The sequence below is a fragment of the Eublepharis macularius genome, chromosome 14 (assembly GCF_028583425.1).
Source record: "Eublepharis macularius isolate TG4126 chromosome 14, MPM_Emac_v1.0, whole genome shotgun sequence".
NCBI classification, from domain to species: Eukaryota; Metazoa; Chordata; class Lepidosauria; order Squamata; family Eublepharidae; genus Eublepharis; species Eublepharis macularius.
In genome coordinates, this window is record NC_072803.1 from 13,065,042 (window position 1) to 13,091,953 (window position 26,912).

General features: G+C 46.6%; 1 protein-coding gene across 5 annotated transcripts in view; it reads right to left on the bottom strand.

The window, feature by feature from the left end:
• LOC129342146 (protein CEPU-1-like) overlaps positions 1–26,912 on the bottom strand; it is a 1,103,651-nt gene that overhangs the window by 401,231 nt on the left and 675,508 nt on the right. For all 5 annotated transcript variants that reach the window (XM_054997748.1, XM_054997747.1, XM_054997746.1 and 2 more), the window contains exon 3: positions 22,383–22,467. In XM_054997748.1, coding sequence (XP_054853723.1) covers positions 22,383–22,467 — 85 coding nt within the window. The remainder of the gene's footprint in view (positions 1–22,382; positions 22,468–26,912) is intronic.

Here is a 26,912-nt window from a genome sequence, read left to right on the forward strand (position 1 = left end):
CGGTTCTCCAGATTAGAGTCCTGCCACTTTTAACCACTACACCAAACTGGCTCTCCTAGTTCACACTGGAGGTTATCTGTGTGATGGAGATCAGGGAGTTCAACCATACTCCACCACATTATTGCAACTGCACTGCAGCTGAATGTATGAATCAGATCTAATTTCCCATATGTTGGAAACAACAGGCAAGTTTCTATGAGAACCTCAGTCCTCAAGAACAAATGTAGAAAACAGGAAATCTTGCATGCTCACCAACAGAAGCTGAGACAATTAGGAAAACCTGCCACTTTCTCTAAGTTTTTGTCTCTTCTCGACATCTGAGACAACCTTGGCAAAAGCACTCTGAAATAATGATTCGCCCACAAAAGATCTTGGACAGATCTCAGATTTAGAGGATGATATGAAAGATGGCTCTGAATCTCCAAATGGTCTTGTCCCAGTGAGGGAAGAAAAGAAGAAAGTATAGATCAACGTCACAGAGGCTTTGTCAGTAAGAAAACAAAGGCATCAAAGTGATGGCAAACGTGACAGAAAAGAGAAGAGTCCCAGAGGAAGTCGATGACTGGAAGGAAAGCTAAGAGGTAAGGGACTTGAAAGCTGGAGAAGACAATTAGTTGGCAAGAGAAAGTGGGTTTCAAGTGATATCAGCCTGAACATTTCTCCTAATGAAGAGCTTGATCATACAGCTTGATGAAGTGTTCAGGAGAACTGGAAAGCTTGTGCCCTGTTCTCAGTTATTTTGGTTTGACTTAATAAAAGATACTGCATGGCTTTTATTTTTGGACTCTCTCTCTGGTCACTACAAGTCAGTATTGGGCAAAATGGAATTTTTTTCCCTTAGAAAATGTCAAGCTGCAAGAGATCATGGTGGAAATTCTAACCATTTATCAATTAATGATTTAAAAAGAGACCGTAAGTCAGAGACAGGATACAAGAAAAAATCACCCCAGGTACCCACATCAGAAATGAAACATAATGTCCATTTAACATCAAAAAAATAGCTTAAAGATAGTAGACAATCCTAGCTGTATCCCTGCCCCCCCCTCCACATACAAATAATAAAAAGCTATTCCAAAACATGTTCCACGTCCTCCATCTGGGAATACCTCAGCGATGCAGCTGAAAACAAAGACAATCAGAACCAGGGCAGCTTCAGGAACGTATCTCTGCCATCTCAGACCAATATCTGGGATATATTTGGGATATAACAACAACAGTACCAAGGTCAGGGGCAGAACCATGGCTCAGTGGTAGAGGTCCCAGGTTCAATCCCCAGCTACCCTCAGGTTTTAGGTGATATGGAAGATGTCTAGCCACAATTCTGGAGATGTGTTGCCAGTCAGACAATATTGAACTTTTAGACCAGTGGTATCACCCTGTCTAAGGCAGCTTCATGGATTCCTGTGTGTTCAAAGTCCCATGGAATGGCAGGTAAGCACATGATCAAACCACCTCAAGGAATCCTATGTAAGCCAACTTGAGTTCCTCGGTGGAGGAAAGTTAAGGTAGAAATATATAAAAACAACATATGCAAACAACAAAAGGACATTGGACTTTGAAACAAAGTATCAGTGAAGGCCCACCTCTTTCTTTTGAGCCTTAGGGCCAAGCTACACATGACGAATGACACTTGAATGGCAAGTGTATTTCTCCCTGTTCACTTGCCCTCCACTCAATCCACTTGCCATTCAAGTGTCATTCGTCATGTGTAGCTTGGCCCTCAGACACCATTTTCCAGTACTAAGTCTGGCATAAATGAGGAAGAGGAGAAATATGTGTTACACTGCACAGTTCTCCAAAATGGGGCCACAAGATAGCTTACATAATTCTCTTATCCTCTGTTTTATCTCCACAACAACCCTTTGAGGTGGGTTTGGCTGAGAGCATGTGACTGGCCCAAGGTCAACCAGCAAGTTGCCATGACAAAGCAGGAATTCAACCCTGGCTCTCTCAGCTACAACAGGCTGGCTCTCCAAGTGTTAAGAGTGTTACATTACCTCAAGACCAACAAACACTGGTTCTATTATGACAGGAGATACTGTGAACTTTGACATGAACACAGTTCAGAAAGACCTGCTACACAAAGGTGACTACAGGCCAAGCTACAAGTGACGAATTACACTTGAATGGCAAGTGAACAGACTGACATGTATTCCTCCCTGTTCACTTGCACTCCATTTGCACTCCGCTCGATGGAGTGAAGTGCAAGTGGAGTGCAAGTGAACAGGGAGGAATATACGTGAGTCTGTTCACTTGCCATTCAAGCGTCATTCGTCACTTGTAGCTTGGGCCTACAGCAAGACAGCAAGGGTAGGGAATATTAGCCAGCACATTGCTAGCATTGCTGTGAACAAGGAAGTTAAGGACAAGATTCTTGCCAAAAGAATTAATGTGTCTACTGAAACCATTAAGCATTCTAGGAGAGAGACCACTTCTTGTCGTACATGAAAATGTAAAAAATAAAGCAAAAGCACAAGAAAAGGTGCTTGGTTGAAATTAAAAAGGAGTCAAGGGAGAACTAAGTGTAAAGAGGGCAAAGAAACAGCTTCTGGATGCAATTTTGCACTGTGTATATGAACCCAGGAAATCTCTCAGAGAGAATTGGACCTGGAGTGGGGCGAGGGAAACATTACTGGCTCATCTACATGAGACGTGTGATACAAGTCAGGTCTGGGATTCTCCAACACAACTCACAGTCACACCTACTGACACATTTTTAGAAAGCCTGGAAGGGCTGTACACACAGCTGCAGGACTGTTAAGAGTTAATCTTTCACAGAATCAGAGAGCTTTGAGTGACCAGCTACTCCAAGGCATCTGATTGGGTAACATGAGCTGGAAAGCAGAAGGTCTGTTTTCGGTCCTAGCTGAGAAAGATGGAGTGTGAAGAGTTGGGAGACGGAGTCCTAATGGAGAGCAGTTTTAACACTCGCAGGAGAACTGGGGAAAGTTGGCAAGGAGGTTTGGGAAGTCGGTGCATACTCTTAAATAGGCCACAAAAGGGGATAGATCTTCTAAGGAGACTTTCCCTGCTCAGTCAAACATGGAGGTCGCTCTGGAGAGTAGAGAGATCCCTGGTCAGGAGTGGCTGGCAACTTCCTGTGGAGACCTTCAGATGCAGTTAATGACTGAAGGAAAACACTGGTATGTGGAGAGAAGGGGTACTAGAAGGTGGGCACCAGCCTTCCTAACCCCAGAAGAAGAAAGTGAATACTAAAAGGAAGTATACTAGAGTGCTTGAGGGGAAACAAGGGAACCAAAGCCTCAAAACAGAAGCCTTTAAGTATCTGTGAAGAGCATATGAACTGAAATCTGTACATGTTCTGATTTTACCTCAGAGTGAGAGGGCGGGGGGCGGGGAGGAGAGACTGAATTATCTCTGAAATTTTCAACCCGTGATTTCACCTGACCATTCCCCTTTAAAGTATATAAACGAGTTAGTTATTTTTGGAATTTTTAAAATGCCTCTGGTGCCATTTGTCACTTAAGGATGAGGGAATGTCAGACCTACCATCAGAGGACTCACCTGAGAAAGAAGGAAGGCAGAAGCCCCCAACCTCCCTTGTACAATGCTCTCAAGTCATAGTGAGCAACAGAGCATTTTTAAGGTGAGTCCTCTGATGATTATTCAAGTGTACTCTGCCTCCCTAGCAGTGTGTATATATCCACAATGGGAGAACAAGTGTAAGATCTTTCTCTTGAACATTCCTGTGTAAGGTGTCTTGTGTAGAGAAACTCTCAGTTAGTTAGCTAGTAGTTCGTTACTTCATATGCATGCTGCCTTTCTCCCCAGTATGGGCCAAAGTGGCTTGCACCATTCTCCTCTCTTAATTTTATCCTCACAACAGCACTGTGTGGCAGATTAGGCTGAGAGAGACAGACTGGCCCAAGGTCAACAGTGAGTTTCCATGGCAGAGCAGAGATTCAAACCTGGGCCTCCCAGATCCTAGACTGACACTCTAACTGCTACACCGGGTCTTACTATACCACACAAGTCTAAGACCTTTCACTTGAGCATCCCCATGTAAGATTCCTTGTGTAGAGAGACGTGTAGTTGCATCTGAAAAGACAAACATACTTCCCCTGGCCCCACAAGACTGAGGGTCTCCAACATACTTCTTCATGTTGGCCAAGGTTAGGAGGTCAACGAGGTTTCGAATCATTTAGCCTTTCACCTTTAACGTTAAGGGCTTATTACAGAATCATATTAAAAGCCTATTTGCCAATGCACCAGATCCACGGCCATTCATAAATGAATCATCATTAAATGCTACTTATGTTGATATTCCATGTACTTAAATATAGCATGATACCTACTGACAGCGCTGGCGTGATTGCAGAAGAAGAGGGCCCACAGATAGGCCCCAGGGGCACCTCTCTGTAGCCTTGCATACACAGTTCATTTTCCTCCCTACAAACTCCCGCAATTCCTAACAGAAGCCTGTGCCGCATCTCTTCTTTTTCTGAGATCTGTCTTTTGCTGTATCCATTGCCTCAATCTGTCCAAGTTTCTCCATCGCTTTATCTGTGTCCTGCATCTCTCTAAGGGCATCCAGCGTGAATGACTCTTCGTCTTGACTGTATCCATCCCAATTCATTAGCTGTGTACAAGGTGTATATATACTCCGTCAATCTCTGCAAGTTCTGATAGCCAGCACGGGCGGAATGCAAACGTGGCTGGGAGCCAAGCGCAGAGGAAGTTAGCTGTAATAGCTGAACGGATTCTCCTGTCTCGTAACATGTCTTTGCCTGTCTCTCCAGACTTCGCTGTATCGAGAACAGTCTGATGCAGTTATAGATTCTGGAGTCTGGGACAAAGTAAAAAGGACCACATGGATTCTGAAGGCGCGCATTGGTGGCTATGCTCAAAGGATAATTATGGGTGCAAGCAACATCCTTTTGAAGTCATTAGCAAAACTCTCATTGATTTTAATTGATCTTGACTGCAGCCTACAGCTGCTAAAAGCAAAGCACTTGAAAGTTAAATGACGTCTGCATGTTAGTATTAAATTGAGTGGCCAACCAGCCCACTCCTTGGGGATCACTGCCAAACCTTTTGCACCTGCTTCTTGTAGAGGTTTCTAACAATGTGCCCCAGATCTATACCACCTATGCTCCCCTTGGATACTGTCCATGCATTGAACTGGAGTCACAATTATCTTCCTCTCCTACCCCTTCAAATTACATTGGAGCAAATTTCTAAGGAAAGGCGTGGACCTTGAAGGCTGCTACAAAAATCCCAAGTTGTTATTGCTCAAAGGCTGTCGTGCAGAACATGTGCAGTCTGATGTCACATGCTTATTTTCCCTCTTGCACCAGTAGTACTCAGCTTCTGATTGTGCTTCATCATTATCAACGAGAAGCTGTAAACTTGTCATTCTGCCCAGCCTGCTGCCCTCACTAAGCCTCTGAGCAAGCTGATCTCAAGATTTTCATCTGCTGTTATGAAAATGTGCTGAATTATTTCATAGCAAACAGAAAATGTTAGGTAAATTTGACAGAAAGTAAAACATCAGTATTTAATATGACCTCTATGGCTGGTATGAGGTCCCTGTCCACATTAACAACAATAACAACAACAACATTTGATTTATATAACGCCCTTCGGGACAATTTAACACCCACTCGGAGTGGTTTACAAAGTATGTTATTATTATCCATTGGGGCCAGGGCCAGCATCTCAAGCATCAAGCAACAGCCCGGAAAACCCACAACAACCATCTTGTTATACTTATTCTAAGGCAGAGTATTGAAAAATATAGCTTCTGAGCTATATATAAAAAGAGACCTCTACCAGCTGCTACAAGCAGTGGACAAAGCTATGGGAATAAAGCAAAATGATGGTGGAAAGAAAGATGAGATATTTGGCCAGCCAGTGAAAGAATGTTATAGAGTCTGATGTTGCCTGTGATTTCCTATAGAGAATGGGTTTTATATCCCCTTCATCCATTCCCCTCTGTGTTTATGCATAACGGTGAAACATTTGGTTTATGACTGCGATTCCACACATTGCATTGATTGAAAAACAAGTTGGGTATTGTTTATTGTATATTTATATTAGAAGCCCACAGCCAAAAACTGGCTGATAATTTCACATCATTATGAGACATTTCTTTAGCCACCTTGCCTCTGAGCTCCCCACATCCAAGGACCTCCTTCCTAATCCTCAGTGCCCCCCCCACTGTAATGCTCTTTTCCAGGAAAGCAGTTTGAAGTTTGAATCCCATTCAAGAGGACAACTTTTCCGTCCTCTGACAAATGCTGGACTGTTAACATTCTGACAGCTTGTTCCTGGAGCAATTGGAATGGTCATGAACATTCCATGCCACCACACCAGCTCAACCAATCGGTGTCCGAAGATTCATTGTCCTAAGTGCCATGCAATATAGGTCCTTGTCATTACAATGTGTGCTCGTTTTATATACCGACATTGGAATTCTGATTGGAATGGAGATAACATTGGCACAAAAGCACTCGGCTTTTCTGGGGACGTTGACAGAAAAAATACCACAAAGCAGGGCTTTGAGAGATCCATACAGCCTCATTTTATGCATATTTGGAAGTACTATTGTGTTCAGTGGGGTTTATTCCCAGGCAAGAGTGCCAGCCAGATAACTTTCCCTCCTCTGACAAAAGCTGGACTTCAAACATTCTACCGGCTTTGTTTGGGAAGCAGCTGGAAAGACCCAGAACATTCCATGCCCCACCACCCACTCTGCCAGCTGAAACCAGAGAATTAACTGCCATAAATGCTAAGCAATATAGAATTGCACACTAAACAATATAGGACTGCAGACTAAACAATGTTAAGTAGATAAAAACACAGGCTCCCTTCTTATGCACAGTGAGAAATGAAAAAGGAACGGGAATCAAACCCAAGGACAGTGTTTGTCCCTGTACGTAATCGTTCACACACAAGTCTCCTCGCTTCCCTGAACTATAAGACGCTCTACGACCAGTCATTACAAGGAATATTTCTCAGGAAGGACAATGTGCTTTTGATGTTTTGCTCATTTGACAATATGCGCACCAAGCATAAGGAAACAGGTAAGCAGTGAGCACACTAACAACACAGCTCTACAAAGCAGCTACGAATTCTCCAAATTGCAAAGCAGCATATGAGCAGAACTCTCCTCCGCCGCTTGGCTCCTCCTTCCAGGTAGCTACAAGAGTTCCATCTCCTCCGCTGGCTATAAAATGGCACTCCAGTTGCTTTGCCCAAGCCATGACCAAGGCATGTGAGGTGTTCCGTAGCCTGCAGCTAGCAGCCGCCAGTGCTCACCGATCATCATAAAGCCATTGAGCAATCAACTTCAGTCTGCTCTAGAAATGTCAACTGACCGTTGGGTAGCGGTCAAGTTATGTAAAAGCTCGTGACCATCAACGGACACCACACAAAGGCATTCCCCCTGCAAGATAAAGAAAGAATACGCTTCACCCTCTCAGGTCTGTCCGAGCTTCTTCTCTGTTTTCCTGTTGTCAAATGACATTTAGGAGCTTCAGCACAGAATCCTTGAACCAAAAGCATCCCTGCTGAAGAATCAAAGCCATGCATTTCCACCGAAGCAAACTTGAGCACTTGCAGCGGGCACCAACTCCACTCCATCAGCCGCTCCTGCAGTCCCTGGGCCTCCATGTGTTTTCCCTGGCAGCCCTGGGTGCAAGAGCCAACTGGCAGCCCCGCCTGCACTTCCAGGGGAAACGGAGCAGCGCTGCCAGTTCTCAGCGACAAAAGGAGTGTTTACAGCAGGCGCGGTGACAGCTGTCCGAATGCCACATTTATTTACAAAATGTTAGTTAAATTACTGACAGTTGGCACAGTGAAGGGGAAGCGGAGGGGGCGAGACTGACATCGCCTCGGTCTCAATAGCACAGCAGAGCCTGACTTCTCCCCACAGATCATCCTCCTCCCCCCCTTTTTAGAAAAGTTTCCCTCAGATCAATTTCTGTTTCTTGGATGGATTTGCGCTCCTCCACCTGCAGGCCCTGGACGGCGTCAGGAGACCTTCCGCTCTCCAAGACTAAAGAGGGAAGTGCCAGGCTTCAAAATGGAGTCAGCGCAGCTCTTGTTACAAGCTGTTCCACAAGCTGTCGCTCAAGTCTAATCCGGAAGAGCTGTTTACACTGAGTTCCCCTAAGCCAGCATTTCTCCTCATCTCGACCTACTGAGGAACAGGGCAGCGAGCGAGACTGAGAACGAGACAGTTTGAGCTGGGAGCACAGAAAACCAAGGCATGCCAGAGCAGAGCCCTCAATCCTTTCGGTGGTTGTGGAACGCATCACAAGACCCAACAGAGCTGTCACTTTTTTTTACTGCTTTCTGGAAGGACCTGCTGTTCAGGTGAATGCGTAGCACTACGCCTCCTGCCTCTCACGAGAGACATGAAGCTGCCATATCCCCAATCAGACTATTGGTCTATCAAAGTCAGTACTGTCTACTCAGAACGGCAGCAGCTCTCCAAGGTCTCAGGTAGAGCTCTTCCACATCACCCTCATCCTTTAAACTGGAGATGCTGGGGTTTGAACCTGTGACCTTCTGTATGCAAATCAGATGCTCTACCATTGAGCCACAGCCCCTCCCTTTGCACACATGCTGAGAGAAGCAAGATGGCGAGGCACAGTCGTTCAGCATCTCTTGTGTTCTGTTGCACCTCTTGTTCCCAACTCCCTACCCACGATCCTGAGCCTGACGCCAGTGATGTCATAAATCTGGCTCCTCTTCTTCCTGATACATAACACATGATTCTGGAGTCATGTGATTTCCTGTCACGGGATTAAAATTCAGTGTGTCCCAGATTGCCGCAATTGAAACACCATTGTGTGTGCACACCCATTGTGTAAATATGTGTTAGGGACTAGAGATGGGCACGATCCGCATTACGATCAGAAAAAAACCCATGATAATGGTGATCGCGTGATTGAGATCCGGCAGATCGTGCTCGGGCAAGGCCAAAAATCCAGCGGTCAGGAGGGGGGCTGGATCGGGGCTTGATCGGGGCGATCGTGCTCGGATTGGGAAGCCAGACACTCAGGAGCCAGCAATCTATTCCCCTGGCAACAGAGCCAGGGGAATGCCTGAGCTGTGTTTGCCCGCCTTCTGTCGCCCTGGAAACATGAATGGAAGCCCAGCTTTCCTTGATCAGCAGGGCTTCCTTCTAACCACGGAGCAGCAAAGCAGTCACCAGCTGGGAGAAGACACCCAAGGGAGGGAGGGGGAAGGGGTGTTCTGTAGCCATGGGCACTCCAATCTTATCCCTGCAAACCCTGATAGGTAGCTCTGACGTCCAAACACAGACAGCCAAACACAAACACAGATGCCGCCGGCATCAGCCACCATTCCTGTATCGCTGTGAACAGTGGGGCGCCCCTCCACTTTGGCCTCCATGATCCACGATCCACGGATCGGAAACGGGAGATGATCGGTGTGGATTGTTAATTAGGGATCGTCGCCGGCGCCGATCCACGATCAGCTTAATCGGTATTTTGGGGGGGATCACGCCCACCTCTATTAGGGACTATGGGATTTGAACCAGAAACCTCTGTGGCTGGGAATTAACTTGGTAAACCATGTGGAAAAGTTGGTGCTTAGGCCTTTTGCAAGCACAAAAAGGAACAGATGTGCAACACAGAGGTAGGCTGTGTGAAGCTCCTAGACTGTCAGGGCCAGGTATAATTGCCAGAGACCTTATCTAGTCCAGAGACGTACCTTCTGCCTACTCCGCTTTCTAAACCGAAATCCCCAATCTCAACAGAAAACAGCAGGGATCCTAAGATGGAAAACTTCCATCCAGATACAGATTCTGATAAGACCACCCACAGCCCTGGCTTGGTTCTAAGTCAGGCTTGTCTGCAGTTTTTCATCCCTGCAAAATCAGCCCCAAATCTGCATTGTGGTTTCATTTCTCCTTTGTGCAAACTGAACCTGTGAGCATGCACCATTTTCTGTTTTCCGACAACAAATTTTTCTCATAAAATGTACATAGGGTTGCCAGCTCCAGAGAAATTCCTGGCGATCTGGAAGTAGAGCCTGGGGTCTGAGTAGGGGAGAGGACTCAGGCTAAAATACTGCCATGGAGTTCACCCTCCAAAGCAGCCATTTCCTCCAGGGGAACTGATCTCTGTAGATCAGTTGTTATTCTGGGAGATCTCCAGGCCCCACCTGGAGATTAGTAACCCTAGCATCAGTAAATCAGCATTATACATGATATGCATAAATGGCATAAACTGCATGTATAAATGCCAGACACAACGCATATAACATGTGAAGGCTATACAAATGAATCCATAAAGCTAACAGCAAGAAGGAGAGAACTGAAACCACTGGCAAAAACAGATTAATATAGAACAAAGCAGAAACGAATGCATTTGCTCTTTTCTACTAACAGTTACTCCCCCTGCCTTCAATCTCTGTGAAGAACTCCAGCCCAGATAAGGTCTCAGCTGGGGAAGAATCACTTCCTTAAGGGTAGAAATCTTCTGGGAACCCTGTGAGGTTAAGCTTTAGAACTGAAACAAGAGCAGGGGGGAAAGAATGTGAATTTCTCTGTGTTGTCAAACATTTTGAAAAGCTGACCCGCATGGATACCGTGACATTTTGAGTTTTGACAAGAAACCAGAACTGCACAAGTAAAGTTAAGTGCTTTTGTTGGCCTTCACAGAAGGATATTTGGAGTTTTATGAGCTTGCAAATGGCAATTCTTCTATTTTAGTGCACTTGTTTTTTGTTCCAGCATTTTTAATCGTTGTCGCGGGACTCCAGCTAACTAGTGAAATTAACTACAGTTTAGCGCTGCAGCTAAACTTGCAGAGAAGAAGGGACAATTTTAAAAAGTAGCGATAAACTCTGTGTGATTGTCAACACACACACCCCAAACCCCTTTGTGAATGTAAGTGCCCAAATGATAAATCCCGCTGGATTTTCAAGCATGCTTGGTGGTGAAGTCCCTTAGGATTTCTTTGAAAATCCTAGCTTAGATTCTTTAGTCACGGCTCGCTTCTCTCAATGCTGATGTTAGCTTTGTAAGCACGTTAGGATTTCATATGAAGATCAAGAGAAGGAACACAGTTTACTAGCAATGGGTGCAGAGATTTATGCCTTAACTCTGAAGGGCCATCTGGATTAGATGGGTGCACCCAGTGCCTAATTTGTAAAACAAACGGCACTGGCGCTCACGCTGCGAAGCAACACTCTCCACGTGCAGTAGCAGAGCAGACTGAACCTCTGCAGGTGGTGAATTCCAGCTTTAAACATTTCTTTCCATCTTTGTTGTAGTTTTGTCCAATGTGTAGATTTGTTATTAGTCACAATCAGGGCTTTTTTTCTGGGAAAAGAGGTGGTGGAACTCAGTGGGTTGCCCTAGGAGAAAATGGTCACATGGCTGGTGGCCCCGCCCCCTGATCTCCAGACAGAGGGGAGTTTAGATTGCTCTCTGCGCCGCTCAGTGGCATGGAGGGCAATCTAAACTCCCCTCTGTCTGGAGATCAGGGGGCGGGCCCACCAGTCATGTGACCATTTTCAAGAGGTTCCAGAACTCCATTCCCCCGCGTTCCCCCTGAAAAAAAGCCCTGGTCACAATTCCCTTCTCTTACTCCAGCATATATTAGAGCTTGCTTTGGTTCCTCAGCAATAAAGGCATTCTGCACATGCTCAGGGGCACTCTGTTTTCCTGACTGCACTCGGTGGGACTGGAAATAAAGTCCCACCGAGTGCAAGAACGGGAGTTCTCAAACACTGGCAGGGCACTGGAGGCTCAACAGTGGTGAGTCCTGCCAGAGTTCAGCAGTGAAATGATCCTTCCTGACCATGCTAGAGACTCACAGAACCATCAAAAGCACAGTGACATCCTTCTGAGTCCACTAAAGTCAATGGGCTTAGAAGGGAGTAAGGCTGCTTCGGAGTGCACTGTCAGCCACATAAGCTCTGCAGAAAGAAATGCTCCATTTTTACCTCAATGGAAGCCAATATGAATATTATTCTTGTAATCCATATGCAACAGTTGCATCAGGAATGGATGCCAGCAAGGCCTGTAGCTAAAAACACTCATACAGATGCATCAGTATCCTCCTTTTCATATTCTAAAGTGCAGTCCCATCTTCCATTAAACCCTCTTTGCGTATAGGTCCTTGAAGGTAGGAGCAATCCAGGACTGAATTGGGCAAGCCACTCTCTATTATTCACATGGCTTTAAGGAGGCCTTCTTCTCCTCCAAGACTGAATGTGAAAGGAAGGCAACACACACATTCTTTTGATGGCCGGGCCTCCAACGCCCACAGCAATGGAGAGCATGAACATCCAGGGCAGAGGGGGAGAGAAGGGCTGTTTTCACACTGCTTACCGGCCATGGAACATCGCACCGAACTCCTGGAACGACAGCATCTTCCTGGCGCAATTTCACGCAAGAACAACAGCTCTCGTGCAAAATCGCGCCAGGAAGACGCTGTCGTTCTGGGAGTTCAGCACGATGTTCTGTGTCCGGAAAGCAGTGTGAAAACAGCCAATGAAGCAATTTTCAACACCAAACCAGACTCTAAAATCCAAATGGATGAACGTTTCTTGGAGCCATTCCGGAGCTCTGCATGTGTCTGATAAAATAGACGCAGGTGTTACGCTGTTTATGGTTGGAAACATTGAGTTGGTCAAAATCACCCATTTCTAGTAAGGGGGAGAAAATGTGATATTTCACCAGCTGCTCGTGCTGGAATCCATTTCTACTTTTATTTACTCTGCCCTCCTCCATGTGCAGCAACAGACTCCCCTTGGCTCCTCTTTGCAACACCTTCACCATTTGCATGCATCTCATCAACCGGTTTGGCCTGTAGTTTACACAGAGGATGCTCCGTACCAGGTTTTGTGGAATTTCATTTATGTACACCTTGTGCTTGCCCCTGTGTCCTCACCATCTGTTCCCAGTCTATGAAAGAAGCAGGCTGTCGATTATCTCTAGTAGAATCATCCTTGCCTCTTGATGGATTATTTCTAATCACTTCTTAATGTCAATCAAGAAATTAAGAGTTTCTTGATAGATGTTAAACTCATTTCCTATAAAAATTGCACAGAGACTAACTCAACTGTTTTAGTCAGCTCTTATGAACAACGAGTGATCTTTAAACCCAATATTAAGCATATTTATTCAGGATACAACAGGGTTGCATTGACTTGTTAAGAGGTAGGTTGTGCTTCTATCCTATCAGACTAGTCATCCTATCAGACTAGTCCTCAAGAGATGTTTGTGGAAGTTAGCACTGCTGGTTTCATCAAAACTTGCTTATCTGCGCCACTCAAGTCAGTGTGCCCTTCATTTAAATGAGTGAAAATGGCTTGCTCTCCTCCTCCCAGGCAAAATCAAAGGCCGTTGAGATGCTGGAATAGCGTTTGGAGCCCGCCTGCCAATCCAACATCTCTGCGGCACTACTGAGTTTGTATTGTTCTGTGTTATTTATGTTGCTGGCTGGGCATTCACGTTTCATATTGGGTAGCTTTTCTTCTTCCCAAATGACATGATTGCAGATTAATTCTCAGCCATTTTTGCAAGCAGAAAGGAAGGGTGTTGCTTTTGCAAACACGCAGAACAGAATGCGCTCGGAAGAGTGTTTGAAAACAACACCCCCAAGTTTGGCATGAAGTTGCAACCAAAGGAAACTGATCCTCTGATTTAGGCTGCCTTGCAAGGCATATTGGAATTGCCTTTCTGGATCTATCCAAAATCCACTTAGTTGCCAGTCAACAGGATCAAGGCCTGTTGCAAGTACAGCATTACAGCAATTGTGACCTAAAAAAATAGGTCCATTCTCCATTAGTACATCTTATTCTTGACCCATCCACGTAGAACTTCTGTCTCTCTTTCCCCTCCTAACTCTAGCTCTCTCTTTGCTCCTTCTAACTCTAGCTCAAAACTGAAACATTTGGCTTAAACTCTGTAGTTGACTAAAAAAGGAAGCCAGCATTATAAATCACAACAAGAACTGAAAGCAAAAAATGTTTGACACACCTGCCTACTCACAAACACGTGTCCTGCAGAACCATCTCCCACAAATAAGCATGCCAACACAAGACCGAAGACTGTCCCGAAGCTCTGCTACCAAGTAGACCACCACCTCATCTTCCTCCTCTGCTCCATCAAACCATCATCATTTAGATGTTGTGACCCCACCCCATTGAGTTACCTACCTATCTGCTTCTCTGGGACTGAGCCAGTTTGGTGTAGTGGTTAAGAGCGCGGGACTCTAATCTGGAGAGCCGAGTTTGATTGCTCACTCCTCCACTTGAAGCCAGCTGGGTGACCTTGGGTTAGTCACGGCTCTTCCAGAGCTCTCTGAGCCCCACCTACCTCACAGGATGATTGCCATGAGGATAATAATAACACACTTTGTAAACTACTCTGAGTGAGCATTAAGTTGTCCGAAAGGGCAATATATAAATCAAATGTTGTTGTTGTTGTTATAAGTGTCAAGAAATGGATGTTTGTGTCAGCATTTGGGTGACTCTATCAATGTCACAGTTTCTGATGGAAGAAGCAGTGGAGGGAGGAGGCTGTGATTCCCTCACACTGCAGTGTGTTACTGTGGAGCTAAAAGGAACCTGAAAAAGAGGCCACTCCCTCTCTTCAGGCACCCTTCCCACCAGAGAACAGGCAATCAAAATATCACGGGACCTTCTTGGATAACCTGCCATTTCCTGACAGGAAAGGTGCTGGAGAATGGAGGTCTTCAGAAGGTGGCCTTTTGCTCTGATGTCCTGTAAGGCGTTTCTCCAATAAGGCAATGTGAGAAGGGTTAAGGGGTACTGAGTTGGTTGTGGGCCCTGTCCTAGACCAGAGGCCTCAGCAGGTGCCATCCTCTGACACCTGCCCTACATCTAAAGACCTTGGAGCCAGTTGGGTGTGGTGGTTAAGAGTGGCAGGACACTAATCTGGTGAACCAGGTTTGATTCCCCACTTGAAGTCAGCTGGGTGACCTTAGGGTCAGTCACAGCTCTCTCAAAGCTCTCTCAGGCCCACCCACCTCACAAGGTGATTGCCGTGAGGATAATAATAACACACTTTGTAAACGCTCTGAGTGGGCATTAAATTCTTCTGAAGGGTGGTATATAAATTGATTGTTATTGTTATTATTATTGGCAAATAGACTTCCCCCCTCCTTTGCTTGCATTACACAATGGTTCAAAGAACAGTCATTATTTAGTTCAGAGGACCCAGGCTTTGGAAGGCACCATTGCCAGGAGGCGAGTATTTGGTTCAATCTGTCTGTAGCCGAGCCGCTGCGTACTTCCTGCTCTAGCTTAATTGGCCTTACAGTTAAGTCTGCCTCCAGTCCCAGGCATATTCTTGCTGGACTTGAGATACTTCTACATCAACCCCCTCAGTTCTCTCAGAAGAGTTATGAAAGGGGAACGTCTTACTGGCTAAGCTACGAGGAGCTGAGTTTGCCACAGATGGAAACTGCCTTTTAAAATCCTTGCATATCACAATCTTTTCACTTCAGACTGGCTCTGTCTCCGCTGCTCCATCTTCTCAGTTCTGCTGACGTTCTGCTCTTGCAATATATTCTCCCACCACCACCCTTGGGAAGAAAATGCCCCCCCCGCACCTCCACATCAGGGCCAGCAAGCAAACCAAAGAGACTTGGCGCCGCTGCTAGTAATCTTTTTGTGCGCAACACCCACCTGCTAAATATTCCAGGTGGTCTCAGGACTCATTAGAAATGAGAGCCTGAAAAGCGCCATCGGCACTAGCTGTAGTGCCTCAGAAGCAACTGGGCGTAAGAAGATGAGGTGATTTACTGCGGATGGGGCATTAGAGCAACCCCAGAAAAGGAGTCCCGGGCGGCTCCCAATAGCTCCTGCCACTCTCATGGCTGTATGCCAGAAGGAAAGGGAATGCTCGAGGGAGGAGCTTGCCAGCTCTTTCTGCTCAGAGGTTAGCTGTGGTCACCAAATGGGGAACAAAGCCGTAAGTGACCGATTCAATTTAACACCTGGAATGTCCATAATGGCAGATCATGTACCGAGACAGATTGGAAGAGCTTGAGTATACTGGAATATACTTAAATTGGGCTTAAATAAAATGTTATTTCCAATCTCAGCCCCTAGAAAGAGTGAAGTGTGTGTGGGGGGCGGGGCGGGGGAATGACCTTGTTCTGTATTGTTTTGGCTTTAGTTTGTAAACCACCTCAAGCAGGTCTCTGTAAAACCATCTAAATAAAACAAAGATAATTTACTGGGGAGAAGAGCAAGATTCAACCGATTTTTACACTGGGATATCTGCAAGATATTACAAAAATTCAGCGGCTCAGACCCACTGTTAGATTTATATCTCACTGTTCTTCCAATGTGGAAGCCCAGGTGGGGCACGCAGATTTCCATGCGTCTCCCATCAAGCATAAATATACACTCGCTGCTCATGTGCCTTCCAGTCATTTCCTGGAGTCATGCAACCATAAAGCTGCACAAACCCACTGGCCCAGTTTAAAAATGAGCACCAGTGCCAGTTTGCCCCTAAATGAGAGGTAAGCCTAAGGAGCCCAGATGTGGTTGTCCCAGGCTCACCCAATCTCCTCAGATCTCAGAAGCTAAGCAGCATCAACCCTGGTTACTGTTCATATGGGAGACCACCAAGGAAGTCCAGGGTTACTATGGAGAGACAGGCAATGGCATACCACTTCTGAAGTCTCCTGCCATGAAAAACCTAGGGGGTAACCAGAAGTTGGCCATGACTTGATGGCACATTCCACTGCCACCAAAGCACAGGGGACCCAACCTATTCCCTGCTTTTCCCATTTCTCCTTCTGAACAGCTGACTGGCATGCTTAGAATTTTTTTTAAAAAAAGAGCTGGACACCATATGGACAGCCCAGCAGCTGGATCAGGCAAAAGGAACACTATGCGCAGCTCCACTGGAGTAGCATCAGTGGTGCATGGCAGTTGGCAGAGGTCTTGTACTACCAAGTTAACAGCATACACCGCCGACTATAGCTAACCCCATTCACCATAGTGCACCTCTTTCCTACCTAACATAGTGTGCCTTTTTAAAAAAAGTTTGGTGCAGGTAAGAGGGTTTGTGCTACCCAACAGGCAGGCCAGGAAGAGTGTGTGGATTTCCCAAATCAATGGAGAACCAAAGGGGTGTGTGCCAAAGGAAGAAAACTATACACCGCTTTTTTGTTTGCTTTTTAAATCACAACGGAGCAGAAAGTTTCCTGGCATGCCACCGACTGTGCACAGCACTCGTCTGCAAGCACGGGTCCTTATCTAACCAGGAATATGCTCAGCAAAGCCTTTCATAAGCCACCGTTTTTGTGCATAAAGCATGGACTCATGGCAAAGTAAGAGGACCAGAACAACATAATAATAATGTTGCCAGGTCCCCCGATCCTACAGGCAGGAAGTTGGAGGCCCAGCACTTACCTTTCAGGTCCCCTCTCTCACACTCTCAGATCCCCAGGAAATGACATCATTGCCCGAGTCAGGTTCTGCCCTGGGAGTGCTACCATGCACCTCAGTGGCCCAAATTGGGCTGGATCCAGCCGAATTGAGCCCAACTCAGATCGAATTGGGCCACTGCAGTGCGCGGGAGTGCACCATGCTGCACTGGAGCATGCCGTGCTACCTGGAAGCTCGCCATACCACCCGGAAGCATGTCCTAGGAGACGCATTCCCCCCCCCGCCAGTCAAGTAAGTGGGGGCAGGGGGTGGAATGTGGGAGCAGGGGATCCCCCACCCCTAGCGGGGGACTGGCATCCCTAGGGAATAATCACATGACGTTTGAAAAAGTCACAAACACAAGGTGACCCTGTGCAAAAGAATCAGTTGGTGGCAGGCCATGGCAAATATCTTTTTCTAAGCATTTCCAGTGGTGTGCAAAACAGTCACAGCTTGTGTGTTTTAGCGCATGCAACTTGACTGGCTCACTACATCAAGCCGTCTCCCTCTGCCTCTGGAGGAGTTCCTCGGTTGGACTCTACTTCTCATTTTCTCATCAGAAACAGCGAGAAACCATCTCCTGCTGCAAAGGGGGGGGGACCCTGAAATGCCAGGCCTTTTCAAAATGAAGTAATCCCCAGGAAAGTGGAGGAGGAGGAGAGCAGACAGAAGCAGGTCAGAGTTATATTTTTATAGTCCAGAGCTCTGAAATAAATAATTTCAGAGGATGAAAAATATCAGGCACTGAACTTTACGAACATCAAAATGAGATGAATATTTCATAGGAACTGCGAGCCACAAGTCTGAACCCTGGAAAGGAACATGAATACAGATCCGATAACAAGGAATCTGATGGTTGGACAAGAACAGAGGGAATAAGTCAGGGCAGGGAAGGAGACGGTGATGTGTGGATGAGCCGGGGGAAGATCCTAATCACCACCTCTCCGTTGGTATAGCTAGTCAGATCAATAGTATTATTTTTTTCTAAAAGGCTGACTCATATTACCAAATCCCACCGTATAACCAGCATGCAGGCAGATGACTGCCTGGGGTATCAGGCGTGACTTATAAATAGTGTAGATCTTTGGCTCAGCAGAGAATGAGATGCCAGCGAACTCTATGGTCACAGCTGGAGGGAACAGTTATGGAACCAGCTGTTGCCTGCCTCCCCGACTCGCCCTCCATACCCAACCCATTTTACAGTCATCTTTTCCCACCAGACCATGTTGCAGCATATGCAATTGTGTGGAGAGATCTAGCCATGCAAATCTGCCCTAAGTCTGTATACCAGCACACTCAGTAATACAGGCTGCAACCTTAAGGGCACTTTCCTGGAAGTGAGCCCCATTGGATAACACAGGACTTAGTTCTGAGTAGGCCTACTTAGACTGGCCCTCACAAGATCATTATTTAAATAATAATAATAATATGGACTCCTAGGCCCAAATGCCTCTGAGCATATACAGAATTCACACACGCACTCACAAAATGAAATACTTTTTTTAAAGGAGCTGATATACATGGATTCTCTCTCATCAAATGCATCTTTCAAAATTATGCAGTCCGCTTCCAAGTTTAAGGAAAGGAGCTCCTTGTGATGGCAAAGTCTGCATGCAGGTATACGACGCTGCGAAGGCAGCCGTACACGTATGTAATGCCTTCGTGCACAGGCATGCTAAATGACAACACACACACACTTTTAATAATAGCAAGAACTACTCAGAATGAATTTTTTCTGCCTAACCTCATCCTCTAAGTTTGACAGCGGGCCAGAAATATACAATTCTGGCTAGACTAGTAATATTTCGGCAACACAACTATGCCAATATTTGTGTTAACCCTGTTGTTAGTAAGTTTGGTAGATTCTGCTGTCGCCACCAGTCCTGCTCTGGCCTTAAGAAGTACGAAGAGCATAATTTTATGGTCATATCATTTTTTAAAAGGTCCATATCAAAGATGCTGAAAATCTAATAACCATTTGCTTTGGATCACAAGAGATCCAACACGCATTCCATTGCATAATTAAATGGAACCATTTCTAGTACAGACAAATTATCCTCCATTATAGAAAAAACATTCAACGCACATTTCTCTCAGCCTTTCAGCTGCTAGGAGCAGTTATGTTTGTTTATTCTACCCTGCCTACAAACTTTAATCATAGTCCCCCCAAAGTCTTCTCTACATATAAATAGATCATAAAATTTTGCAAAATACATTCATGTGAACGCAGCCCAAAATAAAATAGTTATATATCCATGACAGTTTGCTGTAGTTTCATATCTTTAACTGTTCCTATCCAGGAAGAACAGCTGCTATTTTCAGGACTATGTCACCTGCAGAGTCTTGGTCCTTTTTTTTTACCTTTCTTTAGTATGTGTGGATAGAACTGTCAGCTTTCATGTTTCAGTCCCACTTCCCCAGTCTTTAGCTATCTCTCCATGTGTTCAAGTTGTGTCTCCCCTCTAGCGCACATGCATGCCAACGCATGCATGCATGGACGCACAATACTGCAACAAGGCTTCCCTTCCATCCTCCTCCACAACTGCCTTTCCCAACAGAAAATGTTGCTGAACATGCTGGTGTTGCAGCTGTTACACTGTGAGACATATCATTCTAGTTAGACACCTCTACATTTATTATTTTTGAAAAAAAGAAACTCCCATGGGTCAGTTTCAATACACTGGCCCCAGCTTTAGATGCCAGCAAAGAGCAGGCTGCAGTAGAATAAATGAACAGCAAGCCAAGAAGTGCCCTGGGCAGCATTTGGTGGAAGTAAAAGAGGGCGTCAAGTGCTGGGCCCTTGTTCCATAAGAGTATGTGGCTGTCCTCTATTGCTCCAAAGGGTGGGATCTTCTAGTGAGCATAACTAGGCCAAATAATTCAGCAGTGGAGGACAACTTTTGCAGAGTGCTGCCTTTGCATTGGATAATTGGGATCCACCAATGAGGCACTGGGGCCTTGTAACTTGGTCTTCATGACTGCCACTTCTTAGTTTTCTTCAGACATTTCTCCCCAAGGCTTAAGCACTTGCATTCTGCTCCAGCATCCATCTTTCTGAATAAATTTTCCTGTCCCATGGCACAAATGACTTTACAGCATCATACGTTTGGGAGGGGCCAGCAAACCAGCTGACTATCCAGAAGAAGGGATGGCACACAAGTTTATTTGTGCAGCCATTCTGTCTCTGCCTAGTTCTTTGTGCAAAGACTTTCATATGGTGCCCATACAGGTAAGGAGAAAGGTGCGCCACAGCATGGTGACTGCACAGTTGCCCCCCCCCCCCCCCACATTAGAGTTAGATTCTCCAAAGTGCAACTAGACAACCCTAAATTCTTCAACCTTGTGGTTAAAATACTGAGACTCAGATGAGGGAGACATGAGCTCATGTCGACATTCTGACATGAAGTTTACTGGGTGACTTTGGGCCGATTCACAGAGGATGAATGGGGGGAGGCTCACCAAGTATACCTCCGTGGAGGAGAGCGGGATTGAAATATGACACATAAACCAGGAAATAAACGAACCAGGAGCTCCTACATCCCATTCAACAGCCTTCCCAGGTTATCCAACGGACAGCACTGAAGGATGGTTGCAGACACACTTCAAGGCTTCCTCCCTCCTGTTTTTGTTTCAGCCATTCATAAAGATGGGAGGTAGATTTTTCCCCAGTCCCAAAGACAGCAATTAATCAGGCTCTACCTGTCAATCAAAATTCATTCTCGAACCCTTCACTAGAAAAAGAAAATACATTACAGACACAAACCAGTTTGACAGCCTTTTCTGTCTTTCTAAGGGATACCTAGGAAACTGCAGTTCTGAAACAGAGTAGTAAATCTCCAAGAGGGAATTCTCATCACCTTCACCAGCCTATCATGCCCATGATACTCTGGGGCAAACCAGGAGAATTAGAGTGAGATAAAAGTAATACAAAGTTTGTGGCTCAGAGTTCTGTCCACCCACGTATTTTCCCTAAGGACCAGCATCCCATGTCAAACTCGTCTGCTCCGGGAGCACTTCACAGACTTCATTACTTTGTACTCCAGAAGGATAATGTCTCAGAGTGTTCAAAAGGCCCAATGCCGCTACATGCCTGGATGCTCTCCTCTCCTGCATCTCTCCAGTTCTGGCAATCACAGCCAGTCTCGCTCTGTCCTTTTCAACCCAAGGGCTGTACAGTATATTAACTAGGCAAAGGCAACCAGGCAGAGGAGAGAATCTGCACATCTGCACATGCACACACAAACGCACACACAAATGTGTAACTTTTTTCCCCGCCTTTTGCAAAAAAAAAAAAAAGCATCAATCCAATGACCAGGCAAACTCTTCAAATGCAGGCTTCACTTTGCAAGCACAGATCATTAGAATCAGCGGCATCCTCTCCGCCCCTTCCTTGCAGACATAGAAAACCCTCCGTCTCCCCCACCCCAAACTCGTGAACAGCAGCAGAAAAACAGCCACATCAGAGTACCCAAAATCTTTAAAATGCTGTAGCCCTTAGAGGGCAGGGAGAGAGATGCCCAAAATCTAACCTGCCTTTGGTTTAGAGGTAACCACCACCAAATTTCTTCATTTCTTTACAAATAAGCCACACCGAGACCCACCCCATTTACCATATAAAAAGCAACCTCCTCCCCTCCCTCTCTCCCAAGCAAACCACTCACTGCATATCCACCTAAGTGTGCCAGATTTCCTACACCCCTTTCCTTGGCTTCCTCTCTGTCCCCCAACCTTTGCTTAATGAAGCAATTGTCAGAGCCAGAACTGGACCCAGGGCACAAAGCACAAAAAATCCACCGCCCCAGCTGGTCGCTGGTTCCACTCCTGTCTGGCAGCCCCTCCCAGAGACTTAGCTGACATTCTCGCACACGTGCCAAGATCCCCTCAAACCTCTAGCACAAAAGCAGTTTCCCTAGCAGCTCCCCGCTCCCCTGCCCCTCCCTAGCCCAGAGGAAGGACTCTGCTCCTACCTGAGGATGGCGCTCTCTCCTTGCCTGACGGTCACGTTGTCCATCGCCTTGGGGAAGGTGGCATCTCCGCTGCGCACGGGCACTCCTGCGGGCACAAGGAAGAGCAGCCTGAGACACAGGACGACGAGGCACCTCCAGGGCAGGACTAAGCAGCACCCGCCGACCCCCATCCTGGGCTGCGCGGACTTTCCGCAGGGCGAAACCAAAACAAGAGAGAGATACAGAGAGATATTTCTATACACCTGGCGGTGTAAGCGAACGCAAAGGGAGGGGGAGTAACCAGGAGGAAGGGGGCGATGGAGGGAGACCCCCCAGCTCTTCCTAAAGGTCGGCAGAGCCCTTAGCAATCCAGCGTTCCAGATCCCAGCCTCGCAAGCAGCATCCAGAGGGAATCTCCAGCACGTCTCGGGAAAGAGGAGGAGAGAGGAGAGGCAGAAGAGGTGCCGGATGCCTCGAGAGCCCCGGCTTGCAGTTAATAGTTCATGCCTCTCACTTTGCCAGAGAAGGAGGAGCAGCGGCGTGGTCGGACTCGCCCGGCGCTCCGCAGCGCAACCGGGGGCTCCCGTGCCAGAGTTCCCAAACTCCCCCACGGAAGCAGCCGGAGGAAAAGAGGCAACCAGGCTGCCAGCGAATGCCCCGCAGCGCCTGGGAAGAAGCGGGCCTCCCACCGGGAGAGGAACGGGAAGCAACTTCTGCGGGGTCCCAGCCTGCTCCCGCTGCCCAGCTCTGCCAAGCCCGATCAGGGCGCCAGCACCAGGGGAAGCCGGCGCAGCTAGTTGCCTGCGGCTGGCGGGAGAGGCAGGCCGGGGGCTGCGGCTGCTCCGACTTCCAGCATCCCAGCACCACTCTGCCTCCTTGCGCGGAGCATCTCCTCCTCCTCGTCCCACTCTCCCTCCAGCGCGCACACACACTGACTTCCAGGGGTTGTCATGGCAGCAACTCCATCACTGACCAACACTTTGGCTCCCCGGCACAGACATCTCTGAGAAGCACAGACTTAGCACATTAATCTTAGCCAAGGACTTGGGGTGGGGGGGGGGAGAAGGGAGGGGAGAGAGACACTCCTGCTTTAACCCTTGCTGTGCCAGGTATACCTTGAGCCTGGGAGGGTGTTTAACCTTTTCTGGCCCAGGCTTGCAGAACAGGATCTTTGTGCTGAAATGAGGATCCAGGCTTCTCCTTTGGGGGGCTCATAGATGGATTTCCTAGCCAAACTCGAACCCACTTCCTGGCTTGAACGTAGCTCAATATAGCAAGACAGAGCAGGTGAGTGTAGTCTATTCTGATTGGCAGCAACTCTCAAGGGTCTCCAGCGGAAGTCCTTCACATCACCCTCTGATTCTTTTAACTGGAGATGCTGGGGATTGAAACTGGGACCTTCTGCACAATAAAAGTGCACTTATATACCGCTCTCCTAGACAGATTAGTGCCCAGGCAGAGCAGTTAACAAAGTCAGGGTTATTATTATCCCCACAATACAGCTGGGGAGCCGGGGCTGAGAAAGGTGGTTTACCTAAGGCCACCTGCAGAGCTCATGGCAGTAGTGGGAGTCAAACCAACAGAGTGCTGACTTGCAGCCCAACCATTTAACCACTATGCTATAGCAGCTCTTGGTGCTGCCTATGCCATACTCATATTTCCTGCAAAGTCAGTGTTATGATTATCCCCACAATGCAGCTGGGGAGCTGGAGTTGAGAGGAGTGGCTGACCCAAGGACCACCTGCTGAATTCATGGCAGGAGTGGGATTTGAACCAGCAGAGTGCTGATTTGCAACTCAGTTGCTGCAGCAACTCATGCCAAGCATATGCTCTGCTACTGAGCCACACCTCTTCCCCATACACATTACACATATGTTTCCACCGGCCCTTCTGAAGTGGCTTTCTCTGGCACTTGGCCAAGTGTGTAGATTTAAATTGGAATCCTTCTCTGTACACAGCAGCCCCATCCAAGGATAATGTACCATGAGCCACCACAGTGGCAACAGAGTGTAGAACAAACAGCCACAGACAAGCCACTTTCTCATCCCTCATTTGCATTGGGGGGAGGGGGGAGAGAAATAATACTGGCCCACTTTGCAGGGTTGTCATATGCTGAAATGATGTATGAGAAGAGCTTTAGCCACTGACAAGATCTAATAGAAATCCTTGCCAATCTTAAAAATATATGCAACAGAAAACTAATTTATGAGACATTGCATGGCTCGGAAGACAACTGGACACTGGTTTCTTATTGTCTGCAAAAGAGTCCTGGGGCATCTCAAAGACTCTATTGTAGCCTAAGCTTATTGGGGATGAAGCCAACGTGGCCAGATGCTATGTCTGTTAGTTGTTAAGGTGCCAGAGGACTCTCTTCATGGGTTCGCAGCAATGGGCTACTCCAATGGAACTGACATCTTATGCCCATAAAATACTTGGACCTTTTTCACACGTCTTTACCATCATACAAAATTGTGCAAAACTCACAGAACAACAGCCGCTTCATGGCACAATTTCCCTTCATGATTCTGTTTCATGGCGTGATGACGTCCAAAATGGCGCAACGGTAAAGACGTGTGAAAATGGCCTTGTTCTCAGATCAAGAATCTCTTCCCGAGCAGTCCTCTCCCGCTACACAGCACTGGATCTCTGAGAGAGTCAGTGAGCTTCCTAGCTAAGCAAGGATTTGAACACTATGCTGAAATTTTATGGTACCTTCAAACCCATCAACGTGCAAATGATCACCCATATGATAGTTCATATTTTTAAAATCTCTTTTTTAAAAAAAAAAAATCCATTCCTTGTCATACTCTGGCTCATTTTAACCCGTATGAAATAATTCCTTCATCCCAACTTTGCTATATCAGCCAGTGTGGTGGTTAGAGTGTCAGACTAGGATCAGGGAGATACAGATTCGATTCTCCACTCTACCATGGAAGCTTGCTGGGAGACCTTCAGCTGGTCACATACTCTCAGCCCAACCTACCTCACAGGGTTGTTGTGAGGATAAAACAGAGACGAGAAAAAAGTAAGACACTTTGGATCCCCTTTGGCAGGGTATAAGGGAAGTAATTTTTTTTAAAAAAATCAATAATACAATACAGGATGTAACTTGTTCTTGACTGGCAGCTGAATGCCTGGATTTACTCCATTGAAAAGCTTTGCTTTCAAGACAAAGCGAGATGAAATGAAATCTCCCACAGCCCATTCACACAAGCAAGTCACCTCTTGACGCCTATGAGGGTCAGTCACTGATCTCCCTCCACTCCGCCTTGGAATTACAATTCCCCTTTAAGGAAAGAGACAGAAAGGCATTCACAAATTACAGCCATCAGCCCTCAAGTCTTAAAGTCCCCCATGTGGGTAGGAAGGAAGCAGCCCATTCGGAGAGTGAGTGATTCACAGTCCGCTTGCCTGCCGAGCCAGGGACGACAACTCAATTCCTAAGGACGTTGCTATCTCACAACATGAAAACACCTCATTTCTCTATAGGTAGACTAGTGCACGCTCCCCTCTGCTATTTGCTAACTGAATTATTATTTCTATATATAATCTCCTGCTGGTAGAAAGTGCTAGACATAAACAGACCCGGGGGAATTGAATCCTTTATCTCAAGAAGAGAACAGCAAAGATGAGCTTTCCCAGCAGTAACGTCCTCTTTGCATATCCTTCTCTCGGCTCAATACCCACATCCATAAGCTGAAAGACAGTAATGTATAGTAGTTAGAGTATTGGGCTAGGATCTGGGAGACCCAGGTTTGTATCTGCCATGGAAGCTTGCTGGGTGACCTCGGGCCAGTCACCCTCTCAGCCTAAACTCCCTCGTAGGGTTGTTGTGAGGATAACATGGGGGACAGGAGAATGGCATTAGCCCCTTTGATTCCCCACTGGGGAATAAGGCAGGTCCTAAAAGAAGCAAACAAATACAATAAGAGTGGCTGATCTCTCAGTGCCAGAGAGCCCATATGGTGGTGCTAGCTGGGTCACTCACTGGTTGGTATTGGGGAATAACCACTCCACTTAGAGAGCCAGTGTGGTGTTGTAGCTTATGTCAGACAAGCACTAGTGAGATGTGGCTTCTAAACCCTCCTCTACTATGAAGCTCAATGGGTCAGAGTAGGCCATTCACCTTTTCTCTTATCTAAATCTAACAACAACATTCAATTTGTATACCACCCTTCAGGACAACTTTATGCCCACTGAAAGTGGCTTACAAAGTATGTTATTATTATCCTCGTGACAATCACCTTGTAAGGTGGGTGGGGTTGGGAGAGCTCTGAGAGAGCTGTGACTAACCCAAGGTCACCCAGCTGGCTTCAAGCAGAGGAGTGGGGAATCAAACCCGGTTCTCCAGATTAGAGTCCTGCCGCTTCTAACTGCTACACCAAATCCTACCTCCTAGGGTTGTTGTAAGGTTTACCTGGACGACAGGTGACCCCCCCATCCTAAGCTCTATCAATGAAAAATGGAGTAAAAAATGAGATAAGAATAAATCTCACTGAAGTCTGTAAGAACATTCATTTACGAGCCAACCAATCACATATAACAATGAGA